The following is a 22,635-nucleotide window of genomic DNA, read 5'->3' on the forward strand; positions in this document are numbered from 1 at the left end:
TTACACGTTGGCTACATAGCTTGGCCACTCAACATCAAACAACATATCATAGAAGAAATATTAATCAAAAGGGAGTAACATGAAAGGTTAATGGTTCACTTTGTAAAGTGCTTTTTTACAATTAATATTGCAATGTTCTTAGATCTAATTTTATATTCTCTACGGTGCTTTGGCCTTGTCGTTTTCCAAATAGATTTTCATGAAGTGATACAGCAACTGTAACTATCTGTATTATTTTTCCCTGTTTCAGCTAAAAGGCCAAAATTATGTGAAAAGCAAATTTGTTTTTTTCTCTGGTAAGGCTTAGTTATCTCCAGGTTTGTAGTATATTTTCAGAACGTGTTAATATTGTTTCATGTATCACTGGCCTCTGTGATTTGAGGGCACTGTTATAGCTGTCATCTGAGCACTGTGTGTCACAGAACTCACAACAGGATGCACTGCAGTTACCTAAGTTTTCTGGGTACCATAAGATATTATGCCATCATTTGATTGTGAAAGCTTGTATTTTTTTTTTATAATAAAGTATTTCTTGCAGCATCAGATACTGATTCTTCTGACACTGCATTTTTTTTGCCTCTGTACTGAAATAAGAGCAGACCGATGGTTTAGATACAACGCGTAGATCAAATTCTCTCCATTCTCTGTAATTATGCTTTATTAGTTAAGAACAGCCACATCTCTCAGGCTGATGCGCTCATAAAATTCATTACACTGATTTAACGTGTTCACTGCGTGAAATATTTTATTCTTAGAATTTTTCAGATAGTTTTTCTAATGTAGTAAAGTTTCCCAAAGTCACTTAGAGTAGCGGTTATTGTTGCTAGAAGTTTTTCAGATGCTGTCAGTGTAGTTCAGGTCTCACTGCAGTTTTGTAGGTAGCTGAGAAGAAGGGTTAGGTATTCTTGCCTTCCACAGATGATACGCATGCTGAAAGCTTCTCAGTATTGATTTAGTTTTTTTTTCCTTGTTTATTTTTTACCGGTGCACATTACTATAACATAAAGCGCCCTTGTGTTTCACAGGTCCTTCTTTATAAAAGCATACTCTCTTTTTTCATATAGCCTGCACAAAGAGGGTTGTTTATGCTGTAATCTCTTAATTTCTGTAAATCCATGTTTTGTATGGAACTCCTGGTTTCTTGAACTTGGTGAAAATGTGAGTTGTGTAAGTCCTTGGGTCCGGACACAGAGTAAGCACAACTTTTTTTTCTTTTTTTTTTTTTTTTAAAGAATTTACAGAATTACAACTCTGGAAAAGCATCTAATGTAACTCATACTGGCCTTGCTGTGATTATGCTTCTAGACTCTTCTATCCGTAGAGCCTAGCCTTGCTGAAATGAGGAGAGGCTAGCTGTGGTTATAAACAGAAATAGACAGAGCTCTCTGTTTTGACCTTCGAAGTTCAACAGCAGAATTTTTAACCTGTCATTCCTAGGTCTGATTTGGAGTATCCTGAGTGTGTACGCAGCAGGTGGATTTAAATACTAAGTGGATGTAAAAGAGAATATAAATGTGCTAATAGCCTCTGCAGTATTTGTATTAGACACACTCAAATTCATCGTGTAACGTTTTTCGGGGTGATAATCAATAAACTTTGAGCTCTTTATTTTGTAGCTGTAGCTACTGGTTTTAATGCAGTGTTGTTGTCCTTAGAAGCACATCTAAATATAGACTACAAATGGCCACCCACTCAGAAGATTAAGATGTGGTATAAATCCATTGACACGTGGATTGGTCTGCTATCAGAATGTGAAGGTAACGATTACAGAAGCAGCTGCATAGCCTAAATTTATTACTGCAGATGTGCCCAAGTTACTTGTTCTGCACATGCTAATGATAATTCAGTATAGGTTTATAATTGGCTATAGTCTGTTAGGAACCCTTTTGAAAAGTAGATTACAGACCATATGCAGTAAATACACTGCATCTGTCAGAGGAACACCTGCTATGGTGGTGGGTGACCAGATAGCTCTGTGCAGTGATGCAGCTTAGGAAGATACACTTCTTTTTTAGTACTGCCTAGTAATGCACATGAATATAATTTTTAAAATGTATAACTTTCATTCTTCTTGATTAAGATTGCTGCGGATATTTTAAATATCAAATTCTTCCACCACCTTGTAGGTCTACTTTATATAAACTACTGTGTGAATTAGCAATATTGGTTATGCAGTTTAAAATACATCTCAAAGCCGGTGGTGATTTTTAGCAGGTTGCTTTCAATTTCATGAAAACCTGCTTCAGTGAAACTTTCAGTACTTTTGGATTCATCACTCTTCTACAAGACTTTAGTGCCGTGTTGCTATTTTTTATGAATGTGCAAAAGGATGTTCTTTTATATCTGTAACATTTTCTTAGGATGGTTTGCTTGTCGGAGGATGTTGCTACGTTGTGATAAAACTGTATAAAATTGAATTCTGCAGAAATTAATTGTGTATTGGAACTGGCCAGTGTGAAAAGTACTTGTAAAATTCTTTACAAGAAATAATGAAGTCAAGTGACGGTTGAGTTCTTATTGCCACACGTCCTGATTTCTCATTTCTTGGGGTTATCCCTTTTATTTAACTTTTCCCCTTTATTTAACTTTCTTGTTACTATTTGCATTTTCCTCATATCTGCACAGCTCGGTGGCTTAATTTCCCCATCTGCAGGTTATCTTACACTTGAAATCAAATTACCGTTAAGAGCTGGTGCTTTAAATTCAGGTTGTAGGTTCTGTTGCGGCTTTTCAGTTGGTTGCCTGCGCCTACTGGATCACCAGTTCCACTGGTTAACCTCAAGTCTGTCACCCAGACTTGGCTGAATGATTCTCGAGCTCAATAGAGTAGAGAGGCCTGATTTGTTTTACAACGATAAAGTTGCTTATAAGCCCTTCTTTCCTACACATAGAAAATTACTTTTTGAACCGTCTACAGCTTGTTCTGCCATAATTCTAATTGGTTCACCTATTATTGCTCTTAAAATAATATTGATGTTATTCTTACAGCGTTCTGTTGTAAATTCTACCTGTAAGTTGCGTACGTTTGACTTCAGAGATCTTACTGTTCAATGTTATGCCTAGGGCAAGAATAAGTACCTTGCATGCTTTGGGCAGACGTTTTCCCTCAATGAGTAACTGTAAATAATTTATTGATGCAATAAATGGAGTATTCCTTTATGTAGATTGAACTGCTGCAGGCACAATACCTTCATCAGGCTCTTGGCTTTGTCTAAATCGGTGAATAGTAGCTGGGAAATTTCTATACGACTGCAGATTTTAGTAGTTGAACACTCTAGCTCTTGTGGAGATACCACCAAACGGTACTTGAACATAGAGGCACAGGGGAGCCGTTCTACATTTGACTTGGTTTAAAGTAGATCCACCCACCGCTGACTAATAGAAACTCCTTATCGTGTAAAAGTTGTAGCGAAAAAAGCTAGTTTTTTTTTTTCTCAGAATCCATTCTCCCGGAGTTAACGCTATTCGGAACTTGTCATTGACATTGCCTGTGAGAGCATGTTCAATCAGCAAGAACACATTTGTTTTTGTTTAACGAGAGAGCCTGCATGGCACGGTACAGAACAGCTTCTTGTAGCTCTGGAAGGCAGAACCACAATGCTTATCGTCTCACTTCTGTGTGAGTTAAGCTGGAAAACACTTGGGATCTTCAGCGTAAGATTTGATAACAGCCTTAGCCGCCTCCTCGCTCTACAACAGGGCAGCGCAGCACACAGTGATAGGCACAAAGCCACCAATCGGGATGTGATCCAACAAAGTTGGCAAAAATAAGACTTTTTAAAAGAAATTGCTGTATCGGTTAAGTCAGGGCGATTCCGTTAAAATACAAACCTTGGTATTTTTTTATTTTACTTTGATAAAAGAGAGAGAGATGTCTTTCAAAAAGCAGCATCCTGTGTAAACTAAGATTTAAACTTAACATTATTCCTAGTCATGCAGGAAGTCCAGAAGAAAAAGAACTATGGATAATCAGTTAAAAGAACTGACAGATACCCTGATGTGTTGATCAGTAGTAATACCTAATTTCTATTTCAAGTGTGCTATAATGGATTACCATATAGATGCGGCAAAGCACTAAGCATTAAATAGATCTATGTGTTTTCCGAAAAAGCAATATTATTTCGCACTGTGGGGTTTCTTAAAATATTTCTTATTAGTGGACTGTGAAACTAGAAACAAGATGTCAATAGCCAGTTTGGATTCACAGCGATATCGCTAAAAGTCTCGGCTGGAGTGGAAGAAACTATTGTTTGTTTTATAGGAATAGCAATATGCGTGGTTTTTTGTGGGTTTTTTTTGTGTTTTTTTTTTTTTTTTTTCTTTAGAACACCAGGGGTTGGGAGGGTGTAGAAAATGTTCTTGGAAAAGCTAAGTAGAAAGGACAACAACTGGAGCTTGTTCATGACTTATGCATTCTTATGTCACGCTTTGTCTGGAGACTCTAATGCACACATGCGAAAATTACTAGTTAAAAGGCACTCCAGCTGTAATTTTGCATTCACTTGTAACATTCCGAAGTTTTTATTTAGTAGCGTAGACTTTTAACCATGGTAATTTATTTTTGGATTGCAGGAGCAAATGTGGACTCTGAATAGTCATTCTAATCTGCTACAAACCTTTCATATCTTCAGTAGGTAGCTGTGATGCTAGCAATCTAATTTGCATCTTGAAAATGATTTCTGTTTACTGTTTGGCAGTACTATGCAGGTGATTAATCTCATCTTTGCATTTTTTCCAAAGTGCATCCAGATATATATATTTCCCCCCCCCCCCCTCGGTTTTGAGATGCTGAAAAGGAGAACGGCACGGGAAATGATTTAAGTGTCTCAATTTTTGCTATATGAAAAGATTTCGGGATATGGAAGCTTTCTTCAGATAGGAACTTCTCTCCTCTTCCCATTGTATTTCAACCCTTGAATTGTTTTCTGGAGTGAACTTTGTGTTCAAGTTTGGGTGAAGTTGTGTAGCATAAAATATTCCATGGCACAGTAAAGGCAGTGCCTCTGGCCTTTCCCAAATTAGGGTTAACATGCTTTGCATCGTGCAGGGAGGGCGTAGTACAACCCAGCTTCCTTCAGTGCGCCGTTCTGTTTCGAAATAACTTTACAGGTCGTGGTTATTTGATCCTGAATCAGCTGGGATACGCGAGCTGTAAAATTACTCTAAGAACGTTGCTGAAGCTCCTGGGAAATACGTACTGTTTCTTATGGCAGCTAAGGAAAACTTACTTGCATGTCATGAGATTACTTTCACAAACTTTCATTCATAACACATGAGTATGCCGTGCCTGGTATCTAAGTATACATCAGACATTAGGTGATGTAAACTTATATTTTCTAACAATTTTTATTTTACAATAAATCATTTTACCGTAACATCTGACATATACAAAGATAAGCATTTTCACTAGTAGTATTACCAGATTTTGACAAATTTCTAATGCAACGTTCTGATACAGAAGCGGTGCTTGATTTTTTTTTTTTGGAAGTTTAATACAGTGTGTTCTCAAAAACTACTGTTTTGAAACAAATGAGAGAGAATTTACATCCAAAGACAAGCCGAAGGTATCTTGTTAGTGTGGCCTGTAAAAGGAAGTTGGTTTTGTTGTAGTGATCTCCTGTACTTCTTACGATTATTTAAATGATGGAAACAAAATATATGTGGTTTTGTCTGGTTTTCCATAATAAACGTGAAGATGTTTTGAAGGTTCCTCCCTGCAGCGTGTTCTGATACTTGAATCTGGACAGTTTTTTGTTACTGGTTTGTCTTAGGCTTTTGTTTAAAGGAGCCTTTCCTCAGGCGCGTTGGGCACGCTGTGTGTGATCGGTCTAACGTGTGCCTGGATATCGACCGAACTCTGCGTGCAGGGTGCCACCGCTCTTGCAGTGACTTGAAGTATTTGTGATTTTAGGTTAGAAGCTCCTTTCTGCCCTGTGCCAAGTTAAGTAAAGATTAATATCAGAAAGAGTCTTGAGAAGTGGCGGGCTGCTAGTGTTTTAATATTTAGATGGATAATGGTAACTCTTTGTCTGTGGATCCTGCAATCGGGTTGGCAGAAACGTGGTCCTTAACTAACAGGTAAAGCCCAACTGTGAATCATGGCCTCATTTTTAGCCAGTCAGATCCTTCATCCCAAGCGCGTTCCTCCTGCCCATGGATGGGGAGCTAGACCTCTGGCCACCAGCCGCCCGCTCCATCTGTCCCTGCTGCCACGGTGTCCTGAGGTGGGGGAGCTGAAACAAAATACGATGAGAACATAGAAGGGATGGGCCTGATTTATATTTTTATTCTAGGTAAACTCTTAGAAATGCCAAATACTATTTGGGGAGCATGTGCTATGGTAAAGAAGTGAAGGAAGACCAGTCTGTCTGCGTGACCTGAGGTCTAGTTCCCTAAGTCTACAAACTTCTCATTACTTCCATCTTCTGCCATGGAGACAGGAATGTTCCATATTCAAAAAGACTCTATTTTGAGTGTTGTATATAATTTCTGAAGCACTTTGTTTTCAAAAAAAAAAAAAAAAAGTCTGTCTTACTCCATCTCTTGAGCATACTGTTTTTAACAGCAGTAATGATTCATGTGTTGGCCGTCTCTGAAGGATTGCATAAAATGCCAGTTCTTGCTTTCTTGGCTGTGATGCTGTATTTCCTCTTGTGAGCTTTTATGTGCAAAAGACCAACAAATGGGTCACCGTTGCTTAAATGACTTGTCCTTCATTTTGCATCCTGCATGTAGTATTTCTGAAAACTCAATGGCGCTTTGTTGTGCAGAAGTTTGTTCCAGTGATTTTTGTTTGATAATTAGAAGGAACTCTGGCTGACTGTTAGCCATTTATAACATGGTGGAGTTTAATTTTATTTCCAAAAGTAGATGTTGAAAACTAGTTTCTCATTTAAATACATCTTCTTAATTTCACATTTCAATGGCTGAAAAGATCCAGGCACGTTTTTCTGTGAAATCTATGTGAAACCATGTTTGCGCTATCACTTTTTTTGAGAGACTGAGCAGCAGTAAGTTAGCAGTCCTGTACTACTAATACATACACCTACTTGCCAAGCCCTAATCTATATGACTAATAGTTTAAAAAAGAGAAAATAAGGGGGAAAATGTCTTTGAGCCCGTTAAGTTAAAGTACTTTTAAAAGACGTATTTACCCAAGACCCCCAAAGAGTTTTGATTTATTCCGATTATTTAATAGTATTACCATCCACTAAACTGACAAATAACGACAAATGTTCTTTACGACTAAGATTATAAGACTCTATTCAGGAAAGCACTTAAGCATATGCTTAAATTGCTTTGCTTTGTTGGCGCCCTGAAGCGTAACAAAACTGAGGGGGAATGGGTTTGACCACAACCTTTTCCTTTGTTTGATCTGCCTCTGTTAGGATCAGTCCAAAACTACGGAGGCAAGCCACTACCTATTATTCCACATAAGCGCTTTATTAACTGCGTGTGCTGCGAATTAAATTAGTCGAGCTTTGTGTAATTTGGCTCGGTTTTGCTCACCAGCTGAAAACACAGGTAAATCATCTCCCAGTAAAAATAACTGCACCTGCTGTTCATCTCTGCCTTAGCTGGGAGCTCAGACCCCATTAGCTGATGAAAAGACAGACCTAAGCCACAGAAGCTCAAAATCTGGACCGCATCAATCTAGCGGTAGTCATTACCAGACACTTCAGAAAAACGTAACCCAAAGTGAGCTTCGTGGAGATCTGTAACTCCTTCATTTGAAGTTGGTTTATATTCTGGAATACTAAGGTTTTGCAAGGCAGTGGGAAAGGGAAGGGGGTTCATGACCGTGTCGTGATATTTGTTCAGGACCATTCCAAGTATCTTTCTCCATAACAAGAGAGTAAAGAAATGGGCAGGAGTCCTTATGATGATAGGTATTTGCTTTCGATTGTGTTCTCTATGTATATATTACCATTTCATTTATGTCTCGTGTACTAGTTTCTCTCTATCCTCTGAATGAGCCAGTTTGTTATGGAAAATTTGACTATTTAGTTTTGTTTCCTGCAGAAGATATTGCAGCTACTACCTGAGAGGATTTTTTATCGATGGCATTTTCGCAGTATAGGTAAGAAGGAATGGTTTAAAAACACTCTAGTACAAATAAAATCAATGTTTTGTGTAGTCGCATCCCTGGTTCTGCAAGTCCTGTTAACCACAGAGTCCCTTAGTATTGCCCATATACAAACGGTACTTACATAGGACACTTGCAGCTGAAAATTCTCGAAGCATATGGAAAATCTTTTTACTTGCTGCATCAGCTCTGTGTGTTCCCTGCTTTGTGTGGTTTTGGTTGCCTGCTTCACTTTTATTTTGCACGAATGCTCTTTAAATTTTAATATTCTTGCATTTACCTAGGTCCTCTTCCCTTTCTTATCTTTCACGTGCTAGAAGCTATCAAGATGATGGGGGTTATAAACCAACACATCTTTTTCTAATCGGTTCCCCATTTGTATTCACAGACCCAACATCAAAAATTAAGATTGAGGAGGGTTGTGGAATCTGTATGTGACTCTTGCAAATTTGTATTATGATGGTCTTTTGCAAGCGATCACATGTGAGATGCCCATACAAATTTGTAGTACTAAACGTTGCCCTTTGCCTTACGATAGGTACTGTGTTGAATTGGACTCTTGCCACTTCCTGGAAATTTATTCTGTAAAATTTATGCTGTGAATAGGAGGCTGTTTGGTAGTTGAGCACGGGCCGTGCTAAACTAAGCACCAACCATGGGACTGCTGCAGTGAACAGGAGCTTAATTTCTTCTCTGATGTTCCTGTATTCGCTGTACAGTTTAGTTCATTAATATTTGTGAAACACTCAGCGGTCACGCTATTTGCGGGAATTAAATGAGGAATTTCTGGCTTAGAGCTGGGATAGTGAAGGAAAGAGATTAAGGACGAAAATATGAACTTTTTAGTAGCTCTTTTTGAACAGTTTTTCTTTTAATGAGCGGTCCGCAGTTTTACTGGCCTTTATAAGTGGAATCTGGAATACGTGGTATTTCTGCAAGTTTGGCCCCAGCTGCCTTTCGCTAATTCTCATATAATGGAGGATTTGCCAAGCATCATGTGTAGGATATGACATTGGCTGTGACAGGCACTAGGTACCTACAAGGTACAAAACCCGCCTGGCGGCGTTCCTGTGCACCCTGCTCTAGGTGACCCTGCTCTGGCAGGGGGGTTGGACTAGATGGTCTGTCTCCAGAGGTCCCTTCCAACCCCTACCATTCTGTGACGAATGACATTCACTTGGTCAAACCGAAGAGACCGTCCGTTCTTTCCGCACGCTCCTACATACAATGTCCTCTGTACATACTCTGGCTTCGGGAGCAAGGGAAGGTATAGGAGGAGCCTGGCAGAGTAAAGTCGCAGAGTTAGTAAAGCTCTGCTTTTTTTTTTTTTTTATTTAGTCTCCTAATTTGTTCCTCTCCTCATTTGACCAGATTGAATAAAGCTAGAGTCAAATGGGTGCAGAAATATTGAAAGGTGAAATACATTTATTTTGATAGTCAAAACGCCCTGAAATCCAATGAAGTAGCTCAACTTGATAATTTCCTCTGAATTAAAAATCTTTGATTCATCACTACTTTGAAAATTCTGCCTCCGAAAGCTACCAAAGTGGTCCTAATGTTTTGTTTTGCTGTTTGTTGAAGTAAATTTTATGCTGCTTTTGGGAGGTCACATTTCTTCTAAGTAGTATTTTTTTTTTGTTGCGGTCTGGTTTGGTTTCTAGCACTGTTTCATCAGCTGCCATGTTTTCCGTCAGAACAATGAATTTGCTGTTGCAGAAAAAATAATGAGTGGAAGTTAAAGGTCAAGGAAAGGGCTGTTGTCACATTTCCAGTTAGCACTGACAAAAATAAAAGCAGACATCTGCTTGACCACTTTACTACCATTTCATCTGAATTATTCCAGAACAAATTGGTTTTAGTCAGTTGTTTTAGAGCTAACATATTCTTTATGCTTCTCTTGAATAGTCATATTTGATAATTTTTTTTACCTGCGTCCGGTAAATGAGCTACAAAATTTGGTGACGCAATTATTTACAGTTGTACCTTAGGATTTGCTTTTTACTTAATGTTCATGTGCATTAATACGTATTTGCTATATATGTTAATAATTTCCACTTAATACTGTGAAATGGTGAGATCTTAAGGGAAGGATCACATTTAAGGAATGCACATAATTCACAGATCCAGGAGAAGGAACAGCTGAGTGCTACATCCTGTTGTTATTATCAGAATTGGATTAAAAACATTTTTTAACTTAAGCATTTGATGTATAATCTCTCCCTGATTTTTAGGTCAGACATTTGAAGTTAAGGGCAGTTAGCCTGCTATTTCTAAATCCGGAATCGAATTATTTTACGATTTGAATAGCTGTGTTTTATAAATACAAATGTAGCACAGATTGCTAGCATCTTTTTCCTATTGTTATCGTCAATATTAGTGTATTTGAACGTATTAATCCTACAAGTTGGACTTCTTGATTTCTCCAAATCTAGCAAATTAAAATTTCTCCTGGATATCTTATTTTTAATGAAAATAATTTGAGAAATTGTCATCTGACTAAAACCAAAGTACCTCACTGTAAAGATACGTTGTATTTAATCTTATAACACTGATGACGATTGTAATGAGATTCACTTTGGGGTTTTTTCACTCCATAGTTTTCTTTTTCTTAAAAGACCAGTGCAGAAGCCATGTAGTAAATGGCATTAAACTAGCCTTTTTTGTAGTGTTTTGTAAAAAACATTCTGATGGAAAGTGACCGCCTTAGTATCTGATACGTGCCTATTTAATTTTTCTAATCCAGGGTCGATTCTGAAGAAACTTTTGCACACTGGAAATTCTCTCAAGGTATTTCTATTTGATAATGTATTCGTATTGCTTTTTCCTTTAATTCTTATGAAGCATATTGCTTTACATTTTTCCAATATTAGTGTTTTTCAGATTTTCAGGCTTTTTAATTTTACTTATTCACCTTTTAATCACAAATTTTACTATTGTAATCCTAGACTATTTTAGTATTATCATCTTTAGTTGTTTTGCTGTTCTAATGACCTTTGTTTAATAACCTAAAGTTACTTGGAGAAAGGTATCAATGTATTTTGCTTAGTACTTTTATTTTTTTGGATCTCTCTAGCATTGAGTATATTGTATTAAACATATTGATTTCTTGTTTGCCAAAGAGTTCTGAATCTCTCTTTCCTTTCTCTAAATACGTTACTAAAATTAAAATTGTATCTTGGTAATAAAAAAAATCCAACAGTAAATAAACTTAAGAAACTTACTGAATGTGCTACCTTGGGTGGTTTTGTTGCATCTCAGTTTTCACGAGGATCTTCTGATGCCAATGACGTTGAAGACGATCGCTGGCTTTGACCTCTGCGGGCCAAGATTTCAGACTTAGTAGGGCACGAAGTATTGGCAGCTCCCTGGTTGTGCGTTACGCTCGCTGTTGGGCTTCCAGAGCCCCTTTTAAGGTTGAGCCAAGATGCATTTGGCTCTAGGAACTGGGGGAGTGGAACTAGGACTTTTTTGGCCTCTGAAGTTGGAGTGGTAACGCTTGGAGTGTCACCGCCTTGGGTATAGCTTGCTCCCACCCTTCTCTGCTTGGGATTAAATTAACAATGTGATTACTCTCGGTACGATGGAAAGACTGACAAACGCGTAGCTGGGATGAAAGGAGTTATCCTGCCTTTTCTTAATTATTTAACTGTGTTACTGTACGTACAAATTTGTTTTAATATATTTTTCTACAAAATCGTCCCCTTGTAGATAAGATGTGAAGGAATCCGACTGTTTCTTCTCTGGCTTCAAGCGCTTCAGACTAACTGTGCGGACGAGCAGATATTAATATTTGCGTGCCTTGTGCCTGGCTTTCCACCTATTATGTCCTCACGAGGTCCCTGTACACTAGATAACCTCATTAGTCCTCCTGTTTCGCCAGACGGTGAGTGAATGAACAGTATTTCTACGATGGGTGTGTATTGTCTCCCCCTTCCACTGAGGTCATTGTGGAGCTGTAGAGTTTCTCGTGGGGAAGATGGTATTTGCCTTTATAATTCAGAGATATATTTGTTGCAGCCGTATATAGCCTTCTGAGCTTGTCATTCCCAGTTCAGAACGATTGGATCCTGTTGTTCGTTTATTGGTTTTGGTTGTTTTTTTTTTTTTTGTAATTGAGATGCAGCTGTATGAACGCGTTACTGCAAAATAAGTAGATGTGTAGATTTACAGCTTATTGGTTAATCTGCAGCGATTGCTTGTGCAATCAAACTGCAGTAAGTTGCAGCTGGTGCCATCCTTGATGGTTTGTGGTAGGAACTTGAGGAAATACGGGAAGTCCAGGCAGTTACTGGACTTTGACTTTGTACAACTTAGTAGCACGTTAATGATTATTTCCAAATTAGTCTTTTTGTAGAAAATATATTTTATTTAACTGTTTTCAGGTTTTCTGTGTTTAAAACATGTTCTTTTCATTTTAGCTAAGATTTTTCCAGAAGAAATAACCCCACTTTTGCCAGCTGTCTCTGGAGAGAAAATTGCTGAAGACCAAACCTGCTATTTTCTTCAGCTGCTATTAAAATATATGGTAATTCAGGTGCGGAGGATATTTTTTTTTTTTTTAACTATTCATATTTGGAGGAATGTACTTGCGGCAGAAATTCTAATCTACGCTGTATCTGTACGGAGCTGGTTTTGCCCCTCCCCAGGAAGCAGCAGTCTTCTGCAGTTTCGTACTCTTGTTTTCAAAAGGAAAGTAATTCCAAAGGTATTTCCTTGTGCCATTTTTTGGTGAAAATAAGAAGTTTTTCACACTTGTGATAAGAATTCATGAATGTTATCCAAACTTGCAGGATAACTGACTGTTATATGTGCTTGAGGTCACACTTAAAAAATTGATATAGAGGAAAGATGCCGTTTGTTCTCTTTGGACACGTACATAGCTGAGAAGACATGTAAAGGACCACTGGAGGAAGAGAGGAAAAAGGAAAGATCACAGGGGCTGGAAGGGACCTATGGAGATCATCTAGTCCAACCCCCTGCCAAAGGAGGTTCACCTAGAGCAGGCTGCATGGCTTCTGAGATTTTTTTAATTTTTTTTTTTTAAAAGGATGCAAGTAACATGTACATCAAAATTTTAATTATAAATAGGTCAGATTAATCTGTACAGGAAAGAAATTAAGATAATGTACGTATTTAAAAAGTACAAATTAAGCAACATTTTAAATAAAGTGGGAACTATAGACAATGAACATTAAAGAACTCAATATTAAAAAAAAATAAAAGATAATGAAATACTTTGAGTTACTTTTTTTTTTTGGTATCAAAAAGCAAGACTAAAATGATATTTGGAAGAGGTTTTGTCATCTTGAATAAATGCCTCATTTTGAAAAGTGGCTGCATGAAATTAATGAAATTATCAACTTCCTACATGGCGCTCTTTGTTTTACATATCAGAGTCTGACAATGCTTTAGTTAAAAAAAAATATTTTCACTGTTCTTTTTATACTCTTATTATGCGTTTGGGATCTAAAAAACCTGACTACGCTGAATCCAATTGCATTTTGGTTCATCAGCATTCATTTATTTGTTTTGCTTGGTAAAGGGGAGCACAGTTGGGCAGTACCCTTCTTGCCGCAGACGAGAGATGAAATTAAAATAATCCGATGCAAGTGCAGAAAGATTGCTCAGAGCCAGAACACAGAGCAAATCTAAATCTTCCAGAAAAGTTATGTCTGCAACTGAGTAGAATTTAATGAGAGTCAGTTTATTTACATAACATTTTAGATACATGTATCTTTATATAAAAAAACTCAGTAGTCTTGTTTCCAAGCTCTATATATGTATTTTGCAAAAGTAGGACGTTGCAAGTTCCACAATTTATAGAGATTTGGAAAAAGCTCTAGTACAGATTAAAGTAAGCAAATGTGTTTAAATGAAAATAAATAAATAAATCTGACGTGACTGATGTAAACAAGTCAGTTTGTCTTTAACTTAATAAATTGTCATCTTGGATATAGATTCAGTGAAATTGTTATCTGCTATATGCAGTTGGACAGGCTTTCCTAAGAGCTTTTACTGCAAAAAAAAATATTAAGAATCCTGTACTCTTTTGATGTTGCTTAAAAAAAGAAAAAGGAAAAAAAAAAAGAGGTGGGCCTGAATTTAAAGCATATGTCAAAAGATGAACGGTTTCAGTGCTCACTTGAGTTTCACAAAAAGAGAACTGATGTAAGAGACTAAAACCCAAGCAGGTTTAAATCATCAGCGGAAAAAGTGCTTTGTTGTAGAGATGTCTACTTTTACCTTTCTTATTTGAAATTGTATTGGATTTTCTTACACAAACAAAGAAAACACACCCGTGTTGGTTATGTGCAACTTATTCCAAATTAAAGGTGTTTTAATATGGAAAGAGCAACTCCCTCAAAATTTGGCACAGTCTTCCAAGGAATCGCGGTTCAAAACTGTTAGTAAAGAACAGCTTGAAAGTCCGCGTCTGACTCTTTGGTGTTGATCTACACAAGAGCAGCGGAGTACCTTTAAAAACAAACGTAGATGTCAGCCCCTTCCTGTCAGTGGAAATCACTTGTGCCTTGAGTCAAATCTCGCAAAGGAGTATTGTTTACTGTCTATGTGTGTGCAACCGTGTTAAACGTGGGCATTGAGTATGTTTCTGATGACACATATATTTGTGAAAAAGTGCAGCCTATAGTAACTCTGTCTAAATTTACAGGTAAGAAGCAAATTTGTTAAAAACCTCAGTACGACGTTTTTTGTGCTTCATTCCGTTAGAACAGCACGCACGTGCTAGCGTTCTTTGCTGCGCTAAAGCCTTCCTGGTAATATCTTATATTCCTACCGCAGCTCGTAAAGTGTTTTAGGGGTGGTGCTAATTTTTTATGTCTCTTGTTAAAGTGTAATTGTTTATCTTTTGTATTCAGTGTGGAAGTACTGTCAGTATAACACATTAACTTAAAGCTTTTTGTTTGTTTCTCTTTAACTCCATAACAAAGGCTGCAAGCTTAGAGTGGAAGAATAAGGAGAACCAAGACACTGGTTTTAAGTTTCTCTTTACCTTGTTTAGAAAATACTATCTTCCTCACTTGTTTCCATCTTTTACAAAGCTAACCAACCTCTACAAACCTGTTCTTGGTAAGTAGTGAATTTTGTCCTTTAAGTAGAAAAAGAAATAACGTTCTCTGTAGCATCCCTGTTACCTGCTGGCATATCACTCTAGTTCTGTTGAATTGAGGATTTTTCTTCCTTTGTCTCGGGTTCTGATTTTTTTTTTTTTCTAGCACAACTTTTGATTTTCTGAGACAGTCCAGGAGGCGGCTGCTGTTCATCACTGCATAAGGGCTGATCTGACTCTCCTTTTCTAAGGACGTTTCCACTGGCATAGCATTTATATTGAGTCAGCGAGGACTCTTAACTGTGATATGTAATGAAGACAGAACATGCTCTCTGATGGGTTTTTTGGAGAACAAGCAAGCTGCCCAAGTGTGAGGGAGTAGCTAACTTGGTCGCTTTTACTTCACTTTTTGTTTCCTTGAACAGAAAATGCGCATGAAGGGGCAAAGGAAGGGAAATGGAGATGTACATCGACAGTTGCAGGATTAAAAGCATGTTATGAAACAGTCACATTGTTCCGAATTTTCTACTGCATTATGTATTGGAGGCCATAGGAGCGGTGGTGTTGATGCACATCCGATGTACTGCAGCCTCTTCATCATCCTTCCCATCCCTCCTCTGGCTTTTAACTCCTGTCCTTTGCAGTTTCATATTTAGTGTTGAAAATCACCGCAGTGTCATTTCAGCTGTGTTGTTCACAGGTAGAGCCCAGGCCTTCCATGTTTTTCAGCTGTGTACAAGTGATTTTTTTTTTTTTTTTTTTCCCCTAAACGCAAGCGTCTGAACGAGTTACGACCCAACCTGTCTCCCTTTGGCAATCTTCCACTTCTTCCCATGTGTTTTCTTTCTTTTATTTCAGCTTGTGCGGTGCTCTTTGCACCTGAGTTAACTTCTCTTTCCGATCCGCTAAGTATCCTTGTTCTTAATCTTTGCACTATTGAGTGTTCTAGAGCCATCTTCTCTTTCTCACTGTACTTTATTAATAAACATCTGTGAAACTTATAGAATTAACTTACACTGTAGTAGGAGTGGTTGTTTTGTTTCAGATTTTGCCCTTCTTTTTGCAGCCCTTCTCTTTTGCTTTCCTTTGTTTTGCATGATACAAATTACAACCTTCAGGAAAGATCCGTGCTTTTATGTTCTTGCGTTTCTTTAGGGGTAATAAAATTACGATAGAATAGAACCATTAATATGATAAAAGCAGTCAGTCGTTGCATCTGTTATTTCGTATGGAGAAAATGTTGTTGGTGACGTGTTCGATACATTTAACCGGAGTCTGGAAACAATTACAGTTTTTTAAGATTAGGTTTTCTTTATATCTTCTCTTTTTATCTCACCAGATATTCCCGATGTAAGGCCAAGACCAGTATACATCACTGCAACACGAAACAGCGAAAATGTCTACAGCACGAAAATCCCATATATGGCAGCTCGCGTTGTTTTTATTAAGTGGCTTGTTACCTTCTTTCTCGAAAAGAAATATTTAACTGCTGTTCAGAATACAAAAAATGGAGGAGAAGTGCTCCCTAAAATTATTCAGGTGTGCTTTAAAGTTTTACCTCTCTTTTCTTACATACCTGCTAACCTTGCAAATGATCGCAGTGCACTGGCAACTGAAGCAAGAAAGAAATGCTGCCCCTAAGCGAACGATTCATTGATTGTTTTATTTGATATTACAAGTGATATTCACTTGATTATTTTATTTTATTTTTTCTTTGATGAAGGAGGGAACCTCCAAGGGAAACCCTTTAGTAATTTACTAGAAATCTTTTTCCTTACAGCTGTTTCTTTTACTAGCTGCATCAGTATTATGTTTAAACTTTCAGAATTTTAGCTGGAAACTGTCAAACTTGGACCACGGACCATTTCCCAGCAACATCAAAGGCTGCTTTGTTTTTCCTCTTGATTTTAGCAGCTGTTTACAATGAGATATTAGAAAAAATATTTCACTTTCAAATTGCCGGTTGAGGCTTCTCTGGGATGAGGCACTTCATGATGAATTTTATAGAAATAGATGCTGCTGCTTTTAAGAGACTTTCCGGCTTCCTGTTAAAAATTTAGGATCCAGGTCAGCTTACATTCTTCTCTTGAATTGTATGTCAGTGTCAAATCTGTATTCAGTGGAAAAGCGTATATTAGCTATTATGTTAGAACTGTATATTTTCAGGTCAATTGTTTTTGGAGTTCTTCACTGTAGAATTTTGAAGCCCTAAACCATCTAAGTGTAGCTTACCTACTGAAAGTGCTTTTCTTTTTAATCGATCTTTTCTTTCTCATTGGAAATCCCACCTTTTGTATAAACTGCTGTGCCGTTCCAAGAGACTTCGGCTGGAAAAAGATTTTTTTATTTTCACTGAATTTTATAGACAGCTGACACCAGATAAATACTTAAGTTGAATAACAGTATTGCTGCCCTCTGAATGGAAACTCGTCAAAATTTATCACTTAGCTGAAGCTGTGTGCCAGCTTTTGGCACACGTTGACTTCTTAGTAGTTTTGATGTTCGCTGACCGTAGCCTGTGCCTTGTTACGAGTGGCTGAATCTTACCCAAAAAGTTAATTGTGAAAAGCAGTAGAGATGTTATTGCTGCCCTGTTACCGCTCGCTTGGTTAAACGGAGGGGGCAGCTTTATTCATGTGAACATAAAGCAGAACTGCGTCTGGGTGATGCTTTGAGTCAGTGTAAGCTTGGGTTCTTTTTCTGGTAACTCAAAAGCAGTTTTTTAGTTCTCTGTCTCCTCCTGGCTGGATCATTTTAGCCAGACGTGGTTTGAGATGTTGCAAAATACATGCAGTGTCAGCACAAAACCCGACAAAGAGTTGTCAGGAATAATTATGTGTAAGAATATCATCCACGTATAGTGGTATGATCGATCTTTTCCCAAAAATGAAGGGACGTGGGGATTCCTCTCCCCGCTGTGTCTGTGCCTTCCTCCATTCCCACCGCTGCCCCTCTACCTTTTTTATTCTTGTCTTATGGAGCAGACAAGTCAGTTGGCTGTTCTGGGCTCGGGAGCTGGGGCATATGAAGTGCTCATCATGTAGAGTGTAAGACCAAATTCCTTCTTGGATCGAGTAGTAGGTGGAAGATTACACCTCCTGACTGCTGGGATCCCAGTGTGTTGTGTGAAAAAAACCAAAAAAACGCACTAGTACCTTGAGTTCTATGTAAGCATTCCAGATTTTTGGTGGACGCTATTTCAGTTATTTACTTAGGCTTGCGTTTTCTCCTGTGTAGACTGTTGGTGTTGTAAACCAAGATAAAAACGCAGAGCTGGAAACCAGTATGCCTTACGCAAGCGAGCAGGAGAGAAACCATTCTAACAGCAGCACCTTGTCCGACAGAAGGCTCAGCAATTCCAGCCTCTGCAGCATCGAAGAGCAGCATCGGACCGTCTATGAGATGGTGCAGAGAATCCTCTTATCCACGCGAGGATATGTTAACTTTGTTAATGAGGTGTTTCGACAAGTAAGTGTGTATGTTTAGTTACTTTTTTATATATATATATTTTTTTTTTTTTTTCAAAGGAAACATCATGGTTATGAGAGAGAACGCTGCGAAGGCGTTCTTCAGGTTACTGAAGGTCAGGTCACTGATCAAACTTGACGCTAACCACTCCAGCACCCTTTTAGTTTGGAGTCCTTCCTAGGTCTAGTTTTAACTATAAAATTATGACATTTTTGTAGGAACTGAAGCTTGTTGCTGATGCTAGGCAGCAACGTGTCTTATTTGAATGCGCCGCTTTGCTTGGTTTTGGTAGTGTGACGTGATTTAAAGGTGCACAAAGAGCTTTTAGCTTGCAAATTTATTTGAATTAGTAAGGTTCTTGTGATTGCGGTCAGTATTTAATATCTGTTTGAAGATTGATTGCTTCTATTTTTCATTAACGTGACTAGTATTTTTCATTAATTTGACATCTTTTCAATTGTTTTTGATTAAAAATGCACGTGGACCTACTGGAGGGCTGCCAATTTCGTTGTTGTTGCTGTCTGGCACCAAGCTAGAAATTGGTTGAAGCCGCGGTTCCAGGTCAAGTAACTGTGCGGAAGACGCTCTCCAGCAGCTGGGGGAGCACACCTGTGAAGTACCTTGTGTGGCAGGGTTTAGGAGCTCCTTGGACCAAGTGCTTTTCAGTGGGAGGGATGGCATTTTGGCAGGCAGGAGTACTTGCGTGTGTTAAGAGTGGCTGTGGCTTGCTTCCCTCCCCTGGTGTGTGTTAGGAGCATGTTAAGGTTAGACCCCCTTCCAGGCTACAAAGGCTAACGTGACGCAGTACGCTTATCTTTATTCAATATGATCAGCGTTCAGTAATTGGAACAGATAATGGTATTTGGATCCTCTTTGTGTTTCTCTCTCCCTTGCAGGAATCTCACTAGTCCCTGTGAATTCCTCTACTCTTTTTTTTTTTTTTTTTTTTTTTCCTACCCTAGTTCTTAGCCTTTCTAAAAGCATTCTGTGTAGCACCCATTCATCCCGCTGATGAGCTGTTGTTTCTTTAGCAGCTGGCTTCTGGCTCTTTCAGTTTCTGCGTCCTTAATAAGTCGACAGCGTCTGGGAAGGCGTTCTCCGAAATGGCGCGTACTTGCTGTATGGCATAGTGGAACTTGCTTTTGCTAACCCTTCAAATTCTCTTGAAGTCAGCTGTTGGATGTTGCACTTCGTGCTGACAAGAGACAAGGAAGTGTACTATGTGATGCAAAGATTTCCCCCAGCCTGAGCAAGATACATTTGTGATAGTTTTAGGATAGGGTATAGTTCCTGGGTATAGGAAAGGTATAGTTTTTGACCCCGTTAAGAGAGTAGGTAATCTCTTCATAGTTGAAAGGACCTATTTTTTTTAGTATGACAAATGTGTTTTCATCTCTTTTGGTAGTTTTATAACGTAATGCATATCGATTTTTCTTTTTTGTTGGCAAAAGACACTTTTTTTGTACCAGATGATGTTTTCAGACATTGATTTCTGTGCCTGTTCACCGCAGTGCAAAGGTCTTCTGTGATTTTTTTTTTTTTGTTCGTTTTTTCTTTTTTCCTTTCAGTCTCCTAAGACTTCCAGAAATGTGGGGACGCAGCAGGTCTGGCCTTTGTAAGCTTTTGGAGAGGACAGTCTTACAGGATGATTCCTAAATACAGACGTTGAGTAGCATGTTGAAAGTAAATTCATGGTGTTGATTTCCAAAAGTGTAGGGAGAAGGGATCGAATGCCAGCCACCGTTACCCTCATCACAGCTTACTGCCTTGTCTATACCTACGCTTGCCGAAATGGCATTTCGCGTCATATACTGCCGCTACAATATGAAGTCATCTTCTCCAGAAAGCGTAGCACAGTACCTAAGTTTAACCTGCCAGACCTCTGTGGCGAGTAACAGCTTGTGAGATGAATCCACATTAAGTTACAGAGCTTGCAAGGAGCAGAACCAAGCTTTTCCTTTTTGTGCGAACAAATACGGCATGGAAGTCATTTGGAATTCAGAGTTATGGAATTGTGAACAACGTAGGTATATGCATAGGTTGTCGAGCAATCCTAACTCCTTCTAGTACAGGCATAAAAGTAAAAATCATGTATCCTTTCTTTTTTGAGCTGTATTATTTATGGGTACATATTATTTATGTTGGGGGGGTGTTTGTCTGTGCAGGGACATTTATGTCCTATATAGTAAAATTAGTTAACTTTTAAATTTAGGCGTTTTTACTGCCGCCTTCTGATGTATCAGCAACACGAAAAGTCGTTAAGGTCTATCGAAAGTGGATATTGCAAGAGAAACCTGTGTTCATGGAGGAGCCGGACAAAAAGGAAGACAGTCAGGACGCTGTTGTCAACTTAGAGGATTCATCAGTGCAAACGGATGGTAAACATGTATGATATCAGTTTTACTTCTTTTATTCTGTTCGCGTACGATATACGATTTAAGTTTTAAACTCGCTTTGTAAATGACTAACAATTTTAAAAATGCATGGAAAATCCAGAGTTAAAAATGCTTTTATTCAAGGTCCAGAACTTTAAATAAATCTTGAGTGTTCCTAGCCCTTTGTGAGTGCAGGGAAAGATTGCAGCTATTTTGAAAAGTGTCATTTGTTGATAATTCCCTGTCTATACAAATAGGATAGCAAGAACTTAATGGAAGAAATATTAATACGTTCTGCAGTGTTAAAATTTACAATGTCTGATGGCCTGGTGCACGTAGGAATATTTCCTTTTGGCGGTAGTTACTTAAGAATTTGAAAGTATCTACTAATTTCTATATACTGGGTGAAATATTTGTATTCAGACACCTTAATCTAGGAAATTGAAGTGTAGATACAAACTGCATTGTCTTTTTAATATGCTGTATTGAACCATCAGTAAAAGCTGACTTTGACACTATTGACGCTGTGAAGCTATTTTAAAGAGAAGCTTTTAAGAAGAGAAGCTTCTCTTCAAAGCTATTTAAAGAGAAGTTTTGTTGTACTGAGAAGGAGGTTCAAATTGTAAAAACATCGCGAGAATTACAAGGTTTGGCAGATGATTTTTGTAAGGGATTTACAGTTTTGCCAGGCTTAAAATATTACTGTAGTCAGTGACTACACAATGTGACATAAAATACTTCAAATAACATAGTTCTTAAATTTTTTTTATGAACCTTTAAGTTCCACATACTGTCTGCTCAGAGATTAAGAAATAATAGGCGTTAATTCCTTCTGAAATGAATGTAGGATATGACAGTTTCCTGGTTTTTGCTTTTGACGCTTTAAAGGATTATGAATAAATATGGACGTATTCCTTTCTGCTCTGTCACTAACTGAAACGTGTTTTTGAAAGCTTTCCTCTGACCATTCAGGACATAAGCGCTCATCCAGCTGGGGAAGAACGTACTCCTTTACCAGTGCTGTTAACAGAGGATGCATATTAGAAGATGAGGACAAAAATGTTAAAGCTGGTGCTCAAGCTGCATTACAGGTGTGATGTATAGAAAGGTTGCGAGGCTCTAATTTACGTAATCACGTGACTTACACTACAAATTATAATATAGTCTCTGAGATCAAGGAAAACTACCAGCAGTTGATGGGTTTTGTAAGATTTGATTTGGACTTAATTTCTAACTCTTTAAAAATTAAGATTAAACCACGTGACCATGGATTAGAGCCAGACATCTATTTTAAGACAAAGGGGCTTTTTTTGTGGGTGTTTTTTTTTTTTTTTCCTACTGTGGATGCTAGGAATTAATCAGAACTGTACCTTTGCTCTCGTTGAACCTCATTTATTGGAAGTATTGGTGGTTGCTCAAGCATGTAATGCCAGGAAATGAGTAGCTGGAGGAGTGACTGAACCGAAGAGGTACCTACAAAACCCATACTGTGCCACGCGGGCCTTTGTTGGGTCTGTAATGCCACCTGACTTTTTGCTGGAATGATGTAGAAAAATAAAGTGACAGGTGGAACATGAAACTTGCTCTAAGAGAAGTGAAAGGTTTGTCTGGAGGAGGAGGAGTATTTTAAGTCTTGA

General features: G+C 38.1%; 1 protein-coding gene across 6 annotated transcripts in view; it reads left to right on the forward strand.

Moving 5' to 3' along the window:
• RALGAPA2 (Ral GTPase activating protein catalytic subunit alpha 2) overlaps window positions 1-22,635 on the forward strand; it is a 136,352-nt gene that overhangs the window by 12,904 nt on the left and 100,813 nt on the right. For 5 of the 6 annotated variants that reach the window (XR_012585940.1, XM_074578688.1, XM_074578687.1 and 2 more), the window contains exons 4-12: window positions 8,023-8,080; window positions 10,830-10,873; window positions 11,795-11,969; window positions 12,505-12,620; window positions 15,037-15,175; window positions 16,495-16,694; window positions 18,393-18,623; window positions 20,836-21,009; window positions 21,952-22,089. Coding sequence is in view for 5 of the 6 variants with exons in the window: in XM_074578688.1 (XP_074434789.1) it covers window positions 8,023-8,080; window positions 10,830-10,873; window positions 11,795-11,969; window positions 12,505-12,620; window positions 15,037-15,175; window positions 16,495-16,694; window positions 18,393-18,623; window positions 20,836-21,009; window positions 21,952-22,089 (1,275 nt within the window). In the remaining variant the exon portion in view is untranslated. Of the gene's footprint in view, window positions 1-6,059; window positions 6,079-8,022; window positions 8,081-10,829; window positions 10,874-11,794; window positions 11,970-12,504; window positions 12,621-15,036; window positions 15,176-16,494; window positions 16,695-18,392; window positions 18,624-20,835; window positions 21,010-21,951; window positions 22,090-22,635 lie in introns of those variants that run through there. The other variant, XM_074578691.1, reaches the window with a different exon arrangement.

Source organism: Larus michahellis, chromosome 3 (assembly GCF_964199755.1).
Source record: "Larus michahellis chromosome 3, bLarMic1.1, whole genome shotgun sequence".
Taxonomy (NCBI): Eukaryota; Metazoa; Chordata; class Aves; order Charadriiformes; family Laridae; genus Larus; species Larus michahellis.